The sequence below is a fragment of the Gopherus flavomarginatus genome, chromosome 4, assembly GCF_025201925.1.
Source record: "Gopherus flavomarginatus isolate rGopFla2 chromosome 4, rGopFla2.mat.asm, whole genome shotgun sequence".
NCBI classification, from domain to species: domain Eukaryota; kingdom Metazoa; phylum Chordata; order Testudines; family Testudinidae; genus Gopherus; species Gopherus flavomarginatus.
In genome coordinates this window covers 169237568-169258338 of record NC_066620.1, presented here as the reverse complement: position 1 = coordinate 169258338, position 20771 = coordinate 169237568, and the positions used below count along the sequence as shown (strand labels likewise).

General features: G+C 43.2%; 1 protein-coding gene across 3 annotated transcripts in view; it reads left to right on the top strand.

Moving 5' to 3' along the window:
- PRIM2 (DNA primase subunit 2) overlaps positions 1-20771 on the top strand; it is a 319791-nt gene that overhangs the window by 238615 nt on the left and 60405 nt on the right. Inside the window, exon 10 of one of the 3 annotated variants that reach the window (XM_050950807.1) lies at positions 9280-9552. The exons of the other annotated variants lie outside the window; for them this stretch is intronic. Coding sequence (XP_050806764.1) covers positions 9280-9351 — 72 coding nt within the window. The 3' untranslated portion in view covers positions 9352-9552. Of the gene's footprint in view, positions 1-9279; positions 9553-20771 lie in introns of those variants that run through there. 3 annotated transcript variants of the gene reach the window in all.

The window sequence follows — 20771 nt, the reverse complement described above, 5'->3', positions numbered from 1 at the left end:
ACTTAGTTGGAACCACCAACTGTTTTTGCGGCTGCCATTCTTCCCGGTGTCCACCAGAAAGAATTTCCTTGTATAAAAGTCCTTGGTCTATAACAAACCGGGATCGATTAGAACAGCTGAGAGGCGGTGGGGTGCTCCGTGCGACCGCCCAAGCTTTCTGAAGGCTGTCATCTGCTTCTTGCTCAGTCTGGAACTGTTCCCTTGAGGCTGGGGTCACCAGTTCTTCCTCAGACTGTGGACTTGGGCTTGGTCCCTCTGGAAGCGATGTAGGCGATGGGGTTGTTTCCGTTGCTGGTGAACCGCTCTCCGCTGGTGCACCTGAGGGTATTTTCGGCTCTGGCTGAGCCTTTTGGGTATGGCTGTCTGTTGCTTCTGCCAGTTCTGGCTCACTGGCGCCCACTGGTGTTGAGTTTGAAGATGCGGTTGCAATTGCTGGTGCTGGTTGCTGTTCCAGTTCCGGGCCTGGGACTGGAGGTGCTGTGGCTGTTTCAGTGGTTGGCATGGAATCCGGGTCCACTACCTCTGTCTGGGTCTCTGGTAACACAGACAGGGCCCCTTTGGATGGCTCAGGAACAGGAATGGGTCTGGAAGCTTGCCTGGTTTGGCTACGTGTAACCATTCCCACTCGCTTGGCCCGCTTCACCTGGTTGGCCAAGTCTTCCCCCAGTAGCATGGGGATAGGATAATTGTCATAGACTGCAAAAGTCCACATTCCTGACCAGCCTTTGTACTGGACAGGCAGTTCAGCTGTAGGCAAGTCTACAGCTTGTGACATGAAGGGGTAAATTGTCAGTTGGGCCTTTGGGTTGATGAATTTGGGGTCTACGAAGGATTGGTGGATAGCTGACACTTGTGCCCCCGTGTCTCTCCACGCAGTAACCTTCTTTCCGCCCACTCTCAAATTTTCCCTTCGCTCCAAGGGTATTTGAGAGGCCTCTGGGCCTGGGGACCTTTTGGGTGATGGTGGTGTAATGAACTGCACTTGGTTGGCGGTCTTTGGGCAGTTGGCCTTGATATGTCCCAGTTCATTACACTTGAAGCATCTTCCATCTGACTGGTCACTGGGTCGAGGTGGGTTACTGGAGACTGGTGAGGTGGAAGAATAGTGTGTCTGTGGCTTTCCTTGGGTTGTAGGTGGGGTCTTTGGTTGTCCTCGGTTGTAGGGTTTATGGTCGGTGTGCCCTCTGGGGTATTCGTTCCCCTTGACAGTAGCTTTCTTGCTTTCTGCCACTTCCGTCCATTTGGCTCCAATCTCCCCCGCCTCAGCGAGATTTTTGGGTTTTCCATCTTGTATGTACCGTGTTATGTCCTCAGGAACACCATCCAAGAACTGCTCCATTTGTATGAGGAGGTGCAGTTCTTCCAAGGATTTAACATTGTGTCCTGATATCCAGGCCTCATAATTTTTCCCAACGTAGTAGGCGTGTTTGGGAAATGACACATCTGGTTTCCACTTTTGGGTTCTGAAACGCCGACGGGCATGATCCGGGGTTATCCCCATTCTGTATCTGGCCTTGGTTTGAAAAAGTTTATAGTCGTTCATGTTCTCCTTAGGCATTTCAGCTGCCACCTCTGCTAAAGGTCCACTGAGCTGTGGCCTCAATTCTACCATGTATTGGTTTTCAGGGATGCTGTACCCAAGACAGGCTCTTTCAGAATTTTCCAAGAAGGCCTCAGTGTCGTCACCTGCTATGTAGGTGGGAAATTTTCTGTGATGTGGAACCATAATTGGTGAAGGGTTGTTAGGATTGGCTGGGTTTTGTTGCTTAGCCTTTTCTAATTCCACGGCCTGTCGGTGGGCTTCCCTCTCGAGTTCCCACTCTTTCTCTTTTATTTCCAGCTGTTTTTGGTGGTCTGCATCTTTGGCTGCTTGCTCTCTTTTGTAGGCTGCCTCTCTGTCTTTTTGCTCTCTTCTGTGGGCCGCCTCTCTTTCTCTTTCTCTTAGTTCCATCTCTTTTTGTTTTATTTCTAGTTCCTGTATTTTTTTTTCCATCTCTCGCCTGTGCTCGGCGTCTTTGATTTGTTCTTCGGTCTCCATTTTTGTCTTGTTAGGCATGGTTCCTGTTTGCTTGTGTTGGGGTGCCCTCCGGTGTTTATCTTCTAAACTGCAGGTTCTCTGTTGCCTCCTGGGGTCTGCCTAGCAACAGTGCCTTTTTCCCTTTCTTCCTCTAGCTAATCTTTTCAATGTAAAGTAAACCAGAAAAACCACTTTATTTGCATGTGTATTGTGCTGGTAATTGCCTCCTAATGGGAGTGCTGTTGTGTCACAAAAGACCCTTTTGTCACAGCTTAATGGTTCCTTGCTTAATATGCAAGCCAGAAACTGCAAGAGAGAGCAGAGAAAAAAAAATTCTCTCTGGTTCCTTTTAAAACCAAACTGTTTCTCTCTGCTTAAAAGCCCTAGCAGAGAAAAGAAAAATATAATATTCCTACTGGCTTCTGGATTCTATCTATCTCACCACTGCCACTCATGTCATAACCTATTCCCAGATTTGGACCTTAGCGTCCAAAATATGGGGGTTAGCATGAAAACCTCCAAGCTTAGTTACCAGCTTGGACCTGGTAAAGCTGCCACCACCCAAAAAATTAGAGTGTTTTGGGGCACTCTGGTCCCCCCAAAAACCTTCCCTGAGGACCCCAAGACCCAAATTCCTTGAGTCTCACAACAAAGGGGAATAAACCATTTCCCTTCCCCCCTTCAGGTGTTCCCTCCCTGGGTTCCTGGAGAGATACACAGAAGCAAGCTCCGTGAATCTAAACAGAGGAATTCCACCCTCCCTATTTCCAGTCCTGGAAACAGAAGTACTTCCCTCTTCACCCAGAGGGAATGCAAAGTCAGGCTAGTAAATCTAACACACACAGATTTCCCCCTGACTTCTTCCTCCCACCAATTCCCTGGTGAGCACAGACTCAATTCCCTGGAGTTCCCCACTAAAGAAAAACTCCAACAGGTCTTAAGAAGAAAGCTTTATATAAAAAGAAAGAAAAAAAATACATAAAAATGGTCTATCTGTATTAAGGTGACAAATACAGGGTCAATTGCTTAAAAGAAATATGAATAAACAGCCTTATTCAAAAAGAATACAATTCAAAACACTCCAGCAACTACACACATGTAAATACAAAAAAACATATAAATCACTATCTGATCTTTTGTACTTACAACTGGGAAACAGAAGATTAGAAAGGCAAGAGACAGAAATCCTCTCATAGCCGAGAGAGAGACAGGCACAAGACAAAGAACTCAGACACAAACTTCCCTCCACCCAGATTTTAAAAAGTCTTGTTTCCTGATTGGTCCTCTGGTCAAGTGTTTCAGGTTACTTCTTTCCAGGTGAGAGAGACATTAACCCTTAGCTATCTGTTTATGACAAACATACTTTATAGTGGAAATAGTTATTACTATGCTTTCACTGTTTTCAGATTTAGCTATATGATCACTCTCTGAATGACAGCAGCAGAGACTTGAAGGAAGATGAGATATCAAAGAACAAAGAAACGATTGAAAATTAAATCCATTTCTTTGGGGCATTATACAATATTTATTCCTTTAACAAATAGTCTAGAATCAAGATTTTGATACAGATGGATAATTTTTAATATACAGCCCATCACAGTGGCTTTAACTCTGTTCTCCATGTCCATCCCTAATGGGGGTTCGGTGAATTTTTAATTGAGAGAGGAAAATTAAAACCAGACAAATTGAAACTTCAAAACACTATATGGCTCTTTATTAACAGGGAGAAAATCACAACTTGGGCTGGGGAGGAGCACTTTTACCAACTAACAGTACGATTAGAACAAGAACATTCACACAACTTGAAGCAATCTATTCACATTCATTAACAAGGAACCAAATACTTTAATATTAATTGCTTTTTAAAAATTAAGGTAAATACATCAAATTAAACGAACTGCGCGCACATTAACCAAATATCATAAAATGCACCAACAATAGCTATTAATACAACAATTCAACTTTTCATATGCTATATACACACACTTTATACCGAATAACAACAATATACAGTTCTGCACCAAATAAGGGAGGGAAAAAAGAGGAGAGGCAAAGCAAAGCACAGAGTATTCACAGAAAATTAGAAAGCAAGTACCGTATTCCAGGTGCAGCTGACCAGCAGTACAGACACCAGAAGCATACCGAATCCGTAATCCGTAGAAGATAACTTTGAAAAATAAATGTCACGTCCCGAGCCGGCTATATCTGGAGGAGACCCCTGGCTGAAGGGTTGATCAGGTCCTTCAGTCAGTATGTGGATACTCCTGCAGATTTTGGCACGAGGCATGGTTTTGTTCAAAGGCTCTTTTACACTTGTCAAAATCTGATTGGTCCCTAGCTCCTTCACCTTCCAGGCTCCGAGCTGGCGCCCTCTACGTAGATAGAATCTGCACACGGTACACTAGAAGCTGCTAGAAGCTGCACCCAGCACACTAGCATGGTTTTGCACACGACCCTAATCTGACCGTTTGAATTGAACTACGATAGGTCAGATTGGATCCCTTTGCTCATGGCACGCTGATGTTATGCTCACAGCACTAACCTGACCCCTGGGTGACCAGGCAAAAGGAGTGGGAAACTGCACACGGCACTATAATGTTGCACACCGCAACTTAAGATTGCACACAGCACCACGGTATTGCACATGGTACCAGTGTGACCCTTGGATGACCGACAATTGGCCATACAGACGCCATGTTAGAATAGAGGCCTTAGGGCTGCGACAGTCCAGGATTCCTTTTTCTCTTTGCCACATAAGTTCTAATTAGAAAATATATTATTTCTACTCATGCTGTTCACTGTACTATAGTATGAAAAAAGCTCAAGCTCTTTTTTTTTTATTAAGGAAAGATAATTTCTAGTACATGGAACATTTACCAAGTAAATTGTACAGAAGAGTTTTATGATGTCTCCAGCTGTGTACATGATTGAGGAAGACCAAATCTTTTTATATTGCAGAAAACCACGGCATTTTTTTTAGCATTGTGTTAAAAACAAAGTATATTTAATTTACAGTTTAACATTGTCCAAAGAATCCTTAAAGAATAAGGTTCTCAAAATAGTTTTTTGGGTTATCTTATGCATATATATACAGTGGATTATTTTGAAATATGTGCATCTGCTTTTACCTTCTTTCATTTGCTTGAGTCTAATTGAAAGATTTTTTTATTATTAACTTAATTATAACTGAAAAGTGGGTTCTAAGAAATAAATATGATAGTATAAATAGAAAATTCTTAAGTTTATTTTGAAAAAATCTGTCATAAGTATTCAAGTGCCCAAGAGAAATTTGGGATTTAAGGAACGTAAAACAATCTATTATATCAGGTCATTTTTTATAAGAAACCCATTTATATGGGACTCTGTTGTGAATAAATATAAAAAATTCAACCAATCTAGAAAATAAGAATGTAGAAAAAGTGGAGTCAGTAAATTTTGCAGATGATTCACCTTCAGAACTTTCAAACAGACATTCCTAGTAGTTTTGTAAGAAAACAATAATTCTTCTGAATCAACATAATCATAAAATAAATATGATTAACAAAGCAAAGCTTTACAAGTGTATAAAACAAAAGTGATGCAATCTTTAGTGATTAATTCAGATTTAAGCATCAGAACTTTCCTACTATGAATTTCAGTAGTTTTCTACTTTGAACCTTTGATAGATCTAGTAACTGTGCAATCTGTAGTTCTTGTAACAAGGTGGCTCAAGTTATACAGAGGAAACAAGAGCTGGTCTGTGGGAAGGCAATTTTTGAGCAGAAGCAGTTGATACCCGAGGAGGAAGCGATGAAGTTTCATACTGAAATCCTTCTACAGAGCAAGTGCATGGCAGAGAAAGATGAGAAGTGCGGGACCCTGAAAGCAGAGGTGACTGCCTTAAAAAGGAACAGACTGTGCCACGGTGAAGGGTATAGACAGTAGAACTTGCTATGGGGCTGGGCAAGGTTTTAGGGGGTGGATGTGTGTAACAGTGTCTGCCCCTTTAAGAGCTAAGGGGCCTAGGACCAGCTAGCTTTGCTTGTAGGCAAAGACCCTTTTTAGAAGCAGGTAGTTGGCCCTGGTAGAGGGTATTATTAGACTCAGCCGGGAAGGGCTCAGCTGATTCCTCTATAAGGCTAGAAGAGCTGCAGGAAAGAGCTTGGCTTCTGTGGCATTCCCTGAAGCAGAGGGGAGAAAAGCAAAAGAACTTTGGGTCCTGGCAGCTTGCTTTGGTCAGGGGAGTAGCTTCATTTTGGTGTTACATTGTGAGCTCAAAGGCTGAAAACTCACTCCTTCACAGTCAATATCAGGAATTGGGGATTTCCTGGGAAATCCAGATGAGAGAAACACACTTGTGTTCATTTTAATTATTATTTTTTAATATAATTTTGATCTTTCCTTCTGGTTATCTAAAATATTTGGATTACCCAGAACATTTCCTGAGAAATTAACTTCAGCAGATCTTTCTTCAACGGTATGATCTACCAGTCTTATTTCTGTAATCTGATTTACCAATCTCTGATTATCTTTGTGGGAATAGGGGGTGAAAGGAATAATCTTTTATGAGATCTACAAGTCTGTTGCTTGTTTCCCCAATCCAGGAATGATTAAACACTAGGCCCAGAATCTGTTCAGGCCCTTTCTTCAGGGCACCATTTATTTTTCAAACATGAAGCTTGCAAAGTAACACCAAAATGAAGCTGTTTCCCTGGCCATAGCAGAACTTTGTTTTTGAAACAGAGTTTTCACTACTACTGCATTGCTTGTACTCTAAAATCCAGAACCTGCAACTTTTGTTCAGTCAGACTCCAGCACTACCTGCCTGGAGTCCTGCTGAAATTAATAGAGATCTGTTTGGGTGCAGCAGTCACCTACATGGAGGCTATTCCAGGACTGAGGCCTAATTCAGCTTTTTCCCCACTTTGTCTACATATTTCCATTGATTCCACTCTATTTCTACGTTCAAATGTATAATGGTTTTCTGTTAAAAGGCTCAAAACAAAATTCCATTGCCTATGTAGCAAGGAAGCTAATTTCTCAGAGACAGCAAAGGTGCAGCAACTGAATTAGGAGTAGTAACTGCCTCCTTATCCAGTCATACTGCGCTGTGTGCCATGGTTGCCAAGGGAAACTGTGTAGGTGACCTTGAAGAAAGAGGGTTTTCTTACTATTTCCAGAGGTCTGTAAGAAATCACAGTAGACTCAGCTGTCACATTTGTCAATAGATGACCCATTTCCACCCCCTCCTTTTCATTAAGTAAAAGACTGCAAAATGGAAATTTAGCACCACCTTTTTACCTCAAGGATTATATTACATTTGTTTTGTTAATTTAAAAAATGACAATAATTCCAAAGAGAGTCTGATTAAAAATGCTAGGGAAAAAATACAAATTCCTTCCTCCACGCCCTGAGAGATCTCCCCAATATCTGTTATGATAAGAATTAATGCACCTGCCTCATCTCCCATGAGATCATAACAAAAAAAAAACCACCCCCTAGTAACAGCTGAAGTTGACTATAAAGAAAAAGTACATTAGGAGCAAGAAGTAAAGTAAGGGCAGGATAGGCCCTGTTAGTCAATGACAGGAGTTGGGTGGGGTGGAGGAGACAATAACAGAAAATGTGGAAATGGCAGAAGACTGCCTCTTTTGTTTGTTTCACTAAAAAGTTGGTAGTGATCGGATATTTAAAGGACTGTAAGCAGTTATCTGGAAAAGATGAAATATACTGGAAATCCAAAGGAAGGAATAACTTGATAAATTTGTGTGTGTATCTTTTGGTTCACTTTTTGTTGACTTCAAGGAACGGGAGATAATGAAGGGGGAACTTGAACATGAATTTGGGGTGGGTTGGTGAACCAGGACAGAGATGCAGAATTTCTCTGTGTGGAAAAAGGTGCTAAGAAAAGAGTAGGAGGATGAAAAGATTGAGACATTGATACCAGCATTGGAGGAGGAAATCTCTTCAGTAGACCATATGTCTATATATTCCTCAAAAAACATGCAGATACACTGCGTTGATGGGCAATTTATAAGAACTAGAACAGAACTGAAAAAATATTCATATGGATGTTTTAATTGTTTCCCTTTTCAGTAATAACACATGGCTGGCACTGTGAATGTGTGTAGACCATTTGTGCTTGTTAGTGTCTAATTAGCTTTAGTTCTGCTAGGCTTGAGGATAGTGTATGTCTGAGTGAAGTCTGTCTAACGCTTTTCTTTGTCTGCCTCTTGAGTTTCTGCACTCTACTAAAGTGTCTCAAATTCCTGCAAATATATCTAATTTACAAACTAAATGATGCCTTATGAAAGTGAATTTTTAAATTAATCATAGTAGTTATTTTGTTTTATGCAGTTTTGTTTCATTGTAACTGGAATTTACATGTCTGCCTAAGTGGAAAACCTTCAAGCCTGTCTACAAGAGATAACATTTATTAAACTCTTGTTTTAAACCTTTTAAAATAGCCTTTCAAAATATTATTTAGCTTAGAATGTATTGGTTAAATTATTTTCTTAAAATAAATATAAATCTGGAATTGGTATTTCTAGCAAAGTCAGAGCATAGTGTCTGTCATTTAAGTCACGTGCAGTTTTATTCTGAATTGTGTTGGGCTAACTTGGGCTGAATTTAAACACAAAATACATAAAGAAGAGTATAGTGTGATACACTGATACAGTTCAAATTCTGTCTCAGGCTCATCTGGTTTATCATGGCCAGATTTTGATAAAGAAACACTTGTACTTTTGGAATTAGGACTTTTTGAATGCTTTTATTTAACCATCTTGTGGTATGGTTGATATTAGTCTTGTGATGGTAAAAGTTACTTGCCAGAGTAATTCCAAAGAACAGTAAATTTGGCTATGGTGATGTTTGTCCAGAAGTGTTTAAAATATTGTTTTATTTGGAACTCACGGTCTTCAGATTTGTCACTCTGGATATTCAGAAGTAGGTATTAGCTGTTAGCCTGTCTCAAATTTAGGGGTATTGGTATTGCCCTGCTGTGACGTTGCAGTCTATATAATTTTATAAAAATATGCTAATGAGTGAATATAATGTAACTGGAATATGCTTCATGTAAAAGGTCTCTTTTAAGGTATCATTACAAAGTTTATAATCTATTGAGTGTGATCATCCTATTTGTATAAATGTACCACTCTTGTATCTGAAACTAGAACTATGAAATATAACTCTAAGGGCCTATAGTAATTATGCAAAGTGTGGGCCATTAATGGTGGTTTGTAATCTTGATGACTCCCATTAACCAGGACAATTGTCTGCAGATAGGTGTGTTTTACCTTAAGTCTTCCTGTATACCTGTGTGCTGGCAAGTGGGCAATGAAGTCTTGCAGTGACACGTGATCATGTACCTGGACTGGAATCCATCTTTAACCTGCTGTCTTTCCATTGAGAAGGGGGGGAGTGGAAACCCAGAGAGGGACAAACAATTCCCGCCTTATGCAAAAGATATATAAAGGAGTGGAACAGAACAAAGCGGGGAGAGGAGCCGTCATGAAGAATCCTCTAGCTACCACCTGAGCTGGAACAAGAGCTGTACCAGGGGAAAGAATTGTGCCCAGGCCTGGAAGGTGTCCAGTCTGAGGAAAAAACTTACACTCACCCTCAGAGATGCTTCAGTATTTGTATTCAGTTTGATTAGACATAGATTTGCGCGTTTTATTTATATCTCCATTATCCCTCATCCTGCCCTTTGAAGAGTCTCCTTTTGGGTGAGGGAATTTTTAAGTCTTCCCTCCCTGTGGGTGCGTTTAAATTAGCTACTCCTCATCTTCTTCATTTTCCCCTTCTCTTCATTTTCCTTAGTAATTTTGCATAATTAATCATATTTGTATATAGGAAGAAGCAACTGAACATTATTGTACAGGATGGGAGATCACTTCTGGATTAGTCCTCTTGGGTTATCTTTTTCTGTATCATAAGGGGACCTATGCCATTACAAAAAATATTGAAACATATTATAGAAGAACTCATATTTAGGTAATACAAGAGCTTTGAGAAACAATGTAAGGCAATCTCATTACATTCGCAGCAATCTAGTCTCTGTTTTAATTTTACACTAGATCCTTCAGAAAATGCAAAATTCAGGTGCAGTTTTGTCATCAGATGTCCTCCTGAAAGTGCAGTGATAGCATAGCACTAAACAGATGAGGAGGCCATTATATGATCTACAATAAATAAGATCCAATCTTTGTTTTATTAACAGAAGGAACGTTGGCCAGAACAGTTAGCTCTCACAGCACATTTCAGATTCAAAATCCACACATATGACTTCACCTACAGGTTGTTTAGAAAAATCCAAAACAAGGAGTTTCATATTGTAATTGTATGACCTCACATTCTACTCTGCTAGCATCATCTCACTTCCCACTGAATCCATCTAATCTGTGACTCGCAGATGCATTGCAGACATACGTGGATTTCAGAACTGCTATTTAAGTTACTGCACATTTTCCTTAGTTGATTGCTCTCTATACAGCACCATTAAAATCTCAGCTGTGACCCTTTTCACTCATCCCAGTTGTGACCCTTTTCATCCATCTGCTTTGAGATTTCCATTAACAGTTTCTTATTGCAGTGGTTGGTCACAGGAGCTACCTGCACCATTGCTTCTCTCTAGATGGCGAGGAGATAAAAGGTCTGGCCATGACTCCAAGTGGCTGCTTGAGACATGATGTATGGTTTCTGGAGTAATAGCACTCTAATGCTGATATATTCGAATTTAGGAGCAAATGGGGGAGGGGACATCGGGGGGAGGGTACACAGGTAAACAGGCAGGTGAGTCATGGATGCCTGCAAAGCTGTGTGGGATAGCAGTTGGAGGACTGCCAGAGTACTGTGTGGCAGCATTGCATACCCACAAAATTAGTCTGCCCTAATTCAATTTGCGTCAAGCTTAGTAGACTTTGAAAGATGTCTTCAGAATTCACACCAAATAGGGAGCTAGTGTGTTTTAAGGGTTTGCATCGTGTGTGGAAGCATTTTCAATCCTCACTAATGCATTACTATTGACTAATCCCCCCCACCCAACCCCTCTCCACGTAGACAAGCCCTTGATTTGGCAAATCCATTCCAGTTTGATAAATGCATAAACTAGGGATTGGTTATTCCTTGCTGTACTTTAAGATATTTCCCAGAAAATTAAATTTGGCTACAGAAATACAGATGGGAAGAAAGTGAATGTACAGGAGAATATTTCTGTACATCTGGCAGCTAGAATAGTCCACTTAGCGCAACTGATTCTACTTACTAAGTAATCTTCAATCTTGTGTAATATAACAACACAATAATATTACCTATAGACCATGCAGGAGCTTCAGTTGCAGTTGAGAGAAGGACGAAAAAAAATTTTTTTTTAAAATACTCGGTACCCAGAACATTACAAATCGCTTGTGTGTACCTGTATGTTTCTCTTAAATCATTGCAAATTTTGGCTATAAAATATAACCATCAAAATAAATTGGAAATTTTATTATAATCTTACTGAGGACAGACGAAAATTCCCCTTGCTTTTGATGATGAAAGTTGGTAACCTAATTCGTTACTGCTTACATCTGTGTGATGTAAATACAAGGTTTGTTACTCTTTTCCTTCCTTTATTTCTAGTTTGTATTTTTCCTTTTAAGTGAAAATGACAGAACTATTTAGTAAGGATACAAATAAAAACTGCTTTTGAATTCACATCAGAAAACTATCATATAATATGGCTCAATTGACAATGACTGGTCAAGAGTCCTACAACTGCAATGGTAGTGATGTTGCGAATCTGGTGTAGGTGTGTTGGTTAAGTAGTTAGTCACTTGAGACTAGCTATTAGAAGACAACATGATCACCTACTAAGCCAGTGTATTACGTACTCCTCGTTAGACAATCTTGTTCCAAGCGTCTGTGGTCCACAAATGTTCAAGTTCCATCTGGCGTGCTATTTTGTAATGAACAGTGGTTGCAAATACATGGAGGCAACATAGTTGCCAATGAAGATTGAATGCTGAAAATTCAGAACCAAAAACACACCCCTCGATAGTTTAAGCTAAAGAAGAACTTTCAAAAGTGGAGGCTGTATCTTTGCCAGGATCAGTCACTAGAGAGAAACAGGATTATGTGCAATAAAAGAGTATATTCATATGGATTAGAATTACTCACAAACTAAGGGTTTTTTGGGCAGCCCTTATACAGTAAGAAGAAACTTTTATGGAATAAAAATCATAATAGACTCTTAGTAATTACTGGCTTGTGATTGTTGTTCTGATGTATACTCAGACTATCCCATGGATGATTTCATGTACATAGTTGGAATGAGAGTTTCAAAAACAACCATTGAAAACTATTCTACCTTGTTACTTGGTTGAAATTTTTTTTTGGTTTTTTCTTTTCCTGTACATTGTTTTGAAACTTGACTTTTGATTTTTCTGCAAGATTCTCTGTTTTTATTTAACCTTGTACATTTTAAGCAGTAGAAAGCTAACATGACTAATGATGTCCATTTATTTGTGGAACTGTTTGTAGCTGATAAATCTAAATGAACCATTAGTTGGTCACCTATTTTTTAAATTATAACAAACAAATCTGTCCAAAGCCTATTGTGTTTCCTTGCCAAAAGATGTCATTTTATTTGTAAGCTTAGAAAAATGGTTATGAATGTAACTTAAAATGCTTGTTTGGAAATTCAGGTCTGATCTTTGGCTTTGAATTTTATGTTTCTATTGTTCTACTAGAAGTAACTTACGAAATTAGAAGGCCTGTCAGACATTTCTGTGAAGGCTATGATAGGACTTCAAAAAAATGTTTTTTCAGTCTTCCTTCTGAATTTTTAAATGTATAATTAAAATGCTGCATATGTTCAGTGGTTAATCTCATCCCCATGAAATGTGTGTAAATGAGAATAATTATTCATGATAGCACATTATGAAAATTAATATATAAACATTAAACTTGAGCAGATTGTCCTTGCTTGCATAAATTATCAAGGGAACTAGCTAGTCAAGATTTTGATTAAATTATATTTTGGGTTAAACCCATCATTAGAATGAAGTGAGTGCTTTTATATTTTTCTTCCATCACTGACTATAAAAATTAGCTTCTGTAGAACTAATTACTATCTGTATTCCATTCTCATTACTTTGAAATTATCAGTTCAAACATAGTTGCAGTAAGGCACAGTTTGTGAATTTTAAGTCTTTTTATGTGAATCATTTCCAATTTGTATTGAGAATATTGACATGCTGATCACAAGCAATGTCATGTGTTGTATGGCTACATTTAACTATCTGAGCACAAGAAAACTGAAAAATTATTTTGAAATGTTACTTCCATACCCTACAAAGGAAAATTAGCATTTGAAGACACTTCTGTAACAAGATGCCATTTCTTAATAATAAAAATGATTTATTTGTGAGAAAGTACTGTTGCTTAAGAGCCTGATCCCTCAAGTCCTCCATTCACAGAACTACCATTGAACCTAGATTAAACCCTACTTTTGCTGAATACTATTGTAAATAATTTTTTAATGGAGAAGTAACACCAGTGCACCTTTAATTTAGTTGGAATAAATGGGCTCAAAGAGTAAGAGGTGTGACCCTGAAACTGTCCAATATTAAACCATTAAACAGGATTTGGGATTTGATATATAGAGCCCTGAGCCTGCTTAGAGCCATGGCAAAAGCGCCTTAAAATATCTTTTATTAAAGATACAAAACAGAAGGAAAATAGTTAAGGATTTGAAAGGTAAAGTATTGAATAAGGCTTTCAGTTCAACAACATTTTCCCTTTCCCTTTAGCTGTAAAGTGTTTTTAGAAGGAAAACCTCCTGTTTGACAGTCTTTTAGATGGTATTAAAGATGGTAATAACTGTCTTTTGCGGGGGAAGAGAAGTTGAGATGGGCTGAGTCTGTTATTGTTGCTGCTGTTGAAGTCTGAGCCCGTTTCCTTGAAGACAAAACAAGGCGAACACACACAATAGAGGACTGAAAAGAATAGCAGAGAGAGAAAATGAAGCTTCTGTTTCTAGCATTGACTTTCACTTGCAAAATCACTTGTGGAAAAACACAGGCACCGCCTATGGTTTTATCAGCTGCTTTGAGACGTGCCTTATATCAGTGTCTGATTGTTTAGGGCATTGCGTTTAGCTCCCTCTTTCTGGTCATAGTCTTAAATTTAAGTGTGTCAAAAATGCAGTCTTGACCACCTAAGCCATACTCTTATTAGACAGAATGAAAATGGAGAGGAATAGAAAAGACAAGAAAATGGATAGTGAAGGAAAATAATACACTGGTGTGTGTGTGTGTGATAGTCTCACATCCTAAATGGTGGTTGAGATGCAGCTGGAGCCGGTGGAGGTTGCTGTTTTGTCTGGATCCTTCTCTCTGGCATAGTTTGGTTAGGGCATTTCTTGGGATTAGGACAGGGCAGTCCAGGGTCCCAGAAGATGGTGGGGTGGCCGCACGATGGTGAAGCTTGCTCATTCCCTTCCTTTTGTTTTTCAGTCTGCCAACCTTTTCCCCAAAAGTGTCCTTTTAATGACCAAAAAAGGGAAGTGCTGGGTGGACTAGCACATCCCCTCATTTTATCTTTGATTTAAGTTGAACTTCTGACACACCAATTTTCATGAACTTCTGGTTCCACACTTTTCTTATTTCATGACCTTAACATAGTTCTTCAGTTATATCCATAGGCCTTTTTGTTTAGACTAATTCAGTATTTGTCTCCTTTTGGGACCTTTTACCATCAACATTTGTTGTTGTTCTTTGAGTGCTTGCTCATGTCGATTCCATTCTAGGCGTGCGCATGCCCATGTGCGCAGCCCTCAGAAATTTTTGCCTTTGCTGTACCCGTAGGGCCGGCTGTGGCGCCCTCTGGAGTGCCACGCTTATGCCACAGTGTATCAGTTGCCTTCTCAGTTCCGTTTTACCACCCATGATGGTCAGTTGGAGAGCCTCCCTTGCTTAGCAAGAGCTAGCAGTTGTCTACCATTTTGCGCTTTATGCCTTAAGGCTGTTGTATATAGTTCACTTTGCTAGTCTTATGTGTGAATTAGTTAGTAGTTAGGGTCCTGGTGGGGCATGCTCCGGTCTTGGACTGTAGCAGGCCTGTGCCTATGAGTAACCCCCACAGCAGCTGCCTTAAGTGCCTGGGGGAGTTGCACATTAAGAAGTATCAGAGGGATAGCTGTGTTAGTCTGGATCTGTAAAAGCAGCAAAGAATCCTGTGGCACCTTATAGACTAACTGACGTTTTGGAGCATGAGCTTTCGTGGGTGAACACTCACTTCATCAGATGCATCTGACGAAGTGGGTGTTCACCCAAGAAAGCTCATGCTCCAAAACGTCTGTTAGTCTATAAGGTGCCACAGGATTCTTTGCTGCTTTTACATTAAGAAGTGATCCTGGATTTGAAAAAACTTTCGGCCTCGCACCCAGAAGGAGTGGGACATCTGCCTCAGGGCTCTCCTGATGGAGTCTGCCCTCTGCCTGGCTCCTAAGCCGTCCAGGCAGATCGTGCTAAGTGCTTTGGCCTCCGTGCGCAGCGCACTGCTGGCACCTGACTCCTCCTGGCACCTTTCATCATTGCCAGTGCTGAAGAAGAAGGCCAGGAAGTGCTCTCTGGCACCGAGCAAGAAGGCCCAAGGGTCATTTATGAAGGGACCTGGGTCAGCCCACCAGATTGCTCCAGAGCCATGCGATCATGCTTCCCCAGCTGGGCGCCCAGCCCCCTTAAAGGTCCACCACTGACTCTTGGAAGCAGTATAGGACCCACAGTCCTGCCTGCACCTTTGTCATCCCAGGCTCCCACGGTGCAGAGAGAGCACAGGTCTCCACCTTCTCCAGTGCCAAAGGACCCGGCTAAGGCTCCCCAAGAGGGCAAGCCCCCCATTAAGACTCCCTAGGGGAGGGGAGAACAACGCTAGTCGCCGGACAGAAGGCATCGCTCTTTGCTTGCACACTGGGTATCCTGGGGTAGATCCCAAACATGTCACTGGTTGCCCAAATGAATTTTCAGATCCCCTCAGGCATGGGGCTGACGGACCCCTTACTATTCCTGGCACCACTCGCTTTCTTGATGGTCATCCTCTAGGCATCGGTCCTGATCACTAGCGCATGATGGGAACATACCAGAGCTGCTCTTCACCCTACAGTTACTGTTAGTTGCACCCTGGCAATCATCACCGGTAGTCACAACAAGCAAACAAACTCAGGTGTTGATGGCTCCTCCCTGGTCGGAGGAGGGGGGGTCCTCCAATATAGAAGACCAGTTCAGCCCGTTGCCAGTCTCACCGGCATGACTGGGCACAAGAGCCCACTTCCTCATCTGCGGCACCACAATGGCAGCATGGTCAGTGGCCAGTGAAGTGGCCTTGTTGGAGCATGTGGGGTGTACCAGTTGTGATGATGCCTCCTTCACAGTACTCCTCGGTGGCCATGACGGAACATCGAGTGGCAGACCCACTGTAACCGGACCCGGTTCTGGAAGCCTGTTCTCGGGTTGAGGTGGAGGAAGCCTCTTTCTCTGATGGTGGTTGAGACACCAGCATCCCCACTGGCACTCCAGTCTTCCTCGTCGCTCCCAGATGAGGCGATGGCACGACCTTCCAGAGCTAGCCCGTCAGATGACTTTAGGGAGCATCAAGCCCACCTCCTTGACTCCCAAAAACAAGGATGCTAAGAAACTTGATTTATTTGGGAGAAAGATTTATTCTACTACCAGCCTGAAATTGGGTGAAATTTGGGTGACAAATCATCAGGTCTTGCTGGATTGGTACAATTTTAATGTCTGGGACACTCAAAACGTTCCAGGAATCCCTCCCTCAGGATTTGGCCCAAGAGTTTGGCACTGTGGTGGAGGAGGGCACGGCTTTGGCCAGATGATCTCAGCAAATGCATTGGACACTGTGGATTCAGCAGCAAGCGTGGTCTCATCGGTGGTGGTCTTGCGACATAATTCCTGGATCCAGACTGCAGGCCTCTCCCAAGAGATGCAGGCCTCGATCCAGGACCTCCCCTTGGGTGGAGTTGGTCTGTTCGTGGATCAAATGGATGCGAGGCTGCATGGGTTGAAGGTCAGCAGGACTACCCTTTGCTCATTGCTCATGCACATGCCACAGTCAGCCAGGAAGCCCTGGCAACCTTGTCCAGGACCTACGAAGAGAAGGGACACTAGTTTTAGTCATCGTCGCCCTTCTTCCTTCCGCTTGCCAGCCCTGCATGGGGCAGCCAAACAGGGGGCCAGAAGTGATCATTTTGAGGTTGTGCCCCAGAGCTACACCCCAGTCAGTTGACCGGATCCTACATGCCCTTTCTTCGACTGCCTTTTCTTCTACTGTTTGCTCCTATTGCGGGTTACATCAGACTGTTGGGTCCTGGCTTGGGGCTATACCCTGCAGTTCGTGGCTGCCCCTCCTTCCCATCCCTCTTCAGGGACCCTTCTCATGAGTAACTCCTTGTTCAGGAGGGAGAGAAACTGCTGGGCTTGGGGGCTGTGGATGAGTTTTGTCAGGACATAGAAGGAAGAGAATTCTACTCTCGGTGCTTCCTAATCCTGAAGGCCGAAGGGGACCTGAACAAGTCTTTCAAGAAGTTGAAGTCCTACATGGTCTTCCTGGCCTCCATCATCCCTTCCCTGGATCCGGAGGATTGGTACATCACTCTTGACTTAAAGGACACTTGCTTTCATATCTCCATATTCCCGGACCACAGGCGCTTCCTGCATTTCATAGTGGCTGACTGTCACTTCCATTTCATGACATTACTCTTTGGCCTGTCCCCGGCCCCCAGGGTTTTCACAAAATGTGTGGCACTGGTAGCGGCTTACCTCAAATGTTGGGGGGTCCAGATCTTCCCGTATCTTAGTGAACTAGTTCATCAAGGGCAGGTCTCTGGGGCAGGTCCTATGGAGTCTCGACCTGGTGCGATCCATTTGTAATGATCTGGGCCTGTTCATAAACACAGAAAAGTCCACGTGAATGCCGGTCCAACACATGGAGTTTATCAGAGCAGTTCTTGACTCCATACGAGTTCAGGGCCTTCCTTCTGGAACGATGCTTCCAGGCCGTATCGGACTTGATTTTCCACATGAAGAGCCATCTGCTTACCACAGTCCACGTGTGCCTGTGACTGATAGGACACATGGACACGTGCACGCACATGGTCAACCATGCCTGTGTTCATCTATGACCTCTGCAGGCATGACTGGCTTCAGCCTATATCCCCAGCAGGAATGCACTGGACCGAGTGGTCATGGTGCCAACCTGTGTCCTCTTGTCCTTGGACTGGTGGTTGGATACAGAGTCGGTGCTGCAGGAGGTTCCCTTCGTGACCCTGTCTCCATTGCTTACCCTGATTTCGGATGCGTCGGATCTGGACTGGGGAGCCCATCTGGGCGAGCTCAACACCCAGGGCCATTGGCTTAACAGCGATCTAGCCCTTCATATAAATGTCAAGGAGATCAAAGTGGTTCACCTGGCCTGCCAGGCATTCTTGGCCCACCTGAAGGGCAGGGTGGTGCAGGTCCTGACGGACAATACAGCTGCGATGTACTACATCAATAGGTACGGTGGAGACAGGTCCTTAGCCCTTTGTCAGGAAGTGCTTAGCTTCTGGGACTTTTGTGTGCGATATGCCATTTGTGTGGTGGCCGTCCACCTTCCCGGAGCCCAGAACATCCTGGCAGATCCCCTCAGCAGGACCTTCTTGTCTCGCCACGAATGATCGCTCCATCTGGATGTGGTAAGCCTAATCTTTCACAGGTGGGACACTCCCCAGGTGGACCTGTTCATGTCCAGACAGAACAGGAAAAGCCACTTGTTCTGTTCTCTGCAGGGCAGGGACAAGGGCTCCCTGTTGGACTCCTTACTAATTCCATGGTTGGGAGCGCTGATGTACACTTCCCACCGGTGCTGCCAATCCACAGAGTCCTGCTCAAGGTAAAGCAAGACAAAGCAATGATCATCCTCAGAGCTCCACTGTGGCTTCAGCAACATTGGTTTGGCATGCTACTGAGTCACTCGGCAGCCACCCTGTTGCAGCTGCCCCTTCAGCCGGAACTGCTGTCACAGAACCACGGCAACCTGCTGCACCTGAACCTAGAGTCGCTGCACTTGATGGCTTGGCTGCTGTGTGGCTGAGGGCAGACAAGTAGGGGTGTTCCGCTGGTGTCCGGCAAGTCCTGCTGGGCAACAGAAAACTGTCCCCTAGAAAATCGCTATATATGTGGCAAAGTGGAAGTAGTTCATGTGCTGGGCCCTGGACCAACATGTTTGTGTGAATGAAGCCCCACTGCAGGACATACTGGACTATTTGCTGCACCTTAAGCACCAGAGTCTGTCGCTATCTTGGATCAAGGTCATCAGGCAGCCATGTTGGTGTCCCATCCTCCACTGCTAGGCCGGTCGGTCTTTGCCCATCCCATAATGGAACATTTCCTGAAGGGTTTGGAGCACCTTTACTCGCATGTCCAAGACCCAGTCCCCACTTGGGGACCTGCATCTTGTGCTGTCCAGACACCTGGGTCCCCACTTCGAACCTTTGGCTTCCTGTTCCCTTCTGCTTCTCTCCTGGAAGGTTGCCGCCTTGGTCACTAAAACTTTGGCCCATAGGGTGTCCGAGATCAGGACGCCCCCATCAGAGCCGCCCTGCACGGTCTTCTATAGGGACCTGGTCGCACCTGGACTTTCTGACCAAGGTCATCTCACAGTTCCACACTGGACAAGACATTTACTTACCAGTCTTTTGTCCAAAGTCTCATGTGACAGAAAAGTAGTGCAGGCTGCATACCCTGGACATCAGATGGGCGCTCCCCTTCTATGTTGATAGAACGAAACTGTTCAGTAAGTCAACGCAGTTGTTCATTGCTGTCGCTGACAGGATGAAAAGTTGCCCAGTGTCAGCCCAGAGCTTCTCGTCCTGGATCACGGCATGCATACGCTACTGCTGTGAGCTGGCAAAAATGCCCTTCCTGGCCATCGTGATGGGTCATTCAACTAGGGCGCAGGCGTCAGCAGCAGCCTTCCTAGTGCAGGTGCCAATCCAAGAGAACTGTCGGGCCGTGACCTGGTCATCTGTCCATACGTTCGTGTCAGACTACATGCTGGTCCAGCAGGCTGTAGTTACGTTTTCCAGACTTTGGTTTCTTCCAGTTCCTGATCTCAGTCATAACCCGGAAGAGCTGAGTTGGTGATGCTTGCCATAGGTGCCATCTTCATGTTGCTGGCACTTAAGTCTGCATTGCTTGATGTCCCCTAGTGACTTCATTTAGGTGTTGAACAGGATGGGGGAAAATTAGATCCTTGTGGGACTGTGGCGGTGAAAACTCTGAAGAAGACTCATAGTGCCCATCACTACTGTGTGGGTGTGTTCTGAGAGGTCTGATTGAAGACAACTATGCATAATCCTACTCACTGCTGCTTTGTCACAGAGGAAGGATGACAGGATTCCAGGATTGACTGCCTAGAGGAGCAGCAATGAATATGGAAGAATGGAATATGGAAGTATGTCCCTGGTCCATGGTTCGGAGGAGATCTGGCAGTGTCTCCAGCATCATCGCTGTTCTGTGTCCTGATCTGAAACTCACTGGAAGAAGTCCAGGATATTAGCAGTATGTAGTTGGAATTGGAAGCCACCATTTGTGACCTTATTTAGGAATGCGAGATTAGATACTGTGGGATAGGTCAAGAGGTCAGTTGCATTGAACAGTGGTTTAAGTGGAGCTTTTATTTAACAATAAATATGGAATTAACGCCACATATTCCCTCCCATCACTGAAACTAT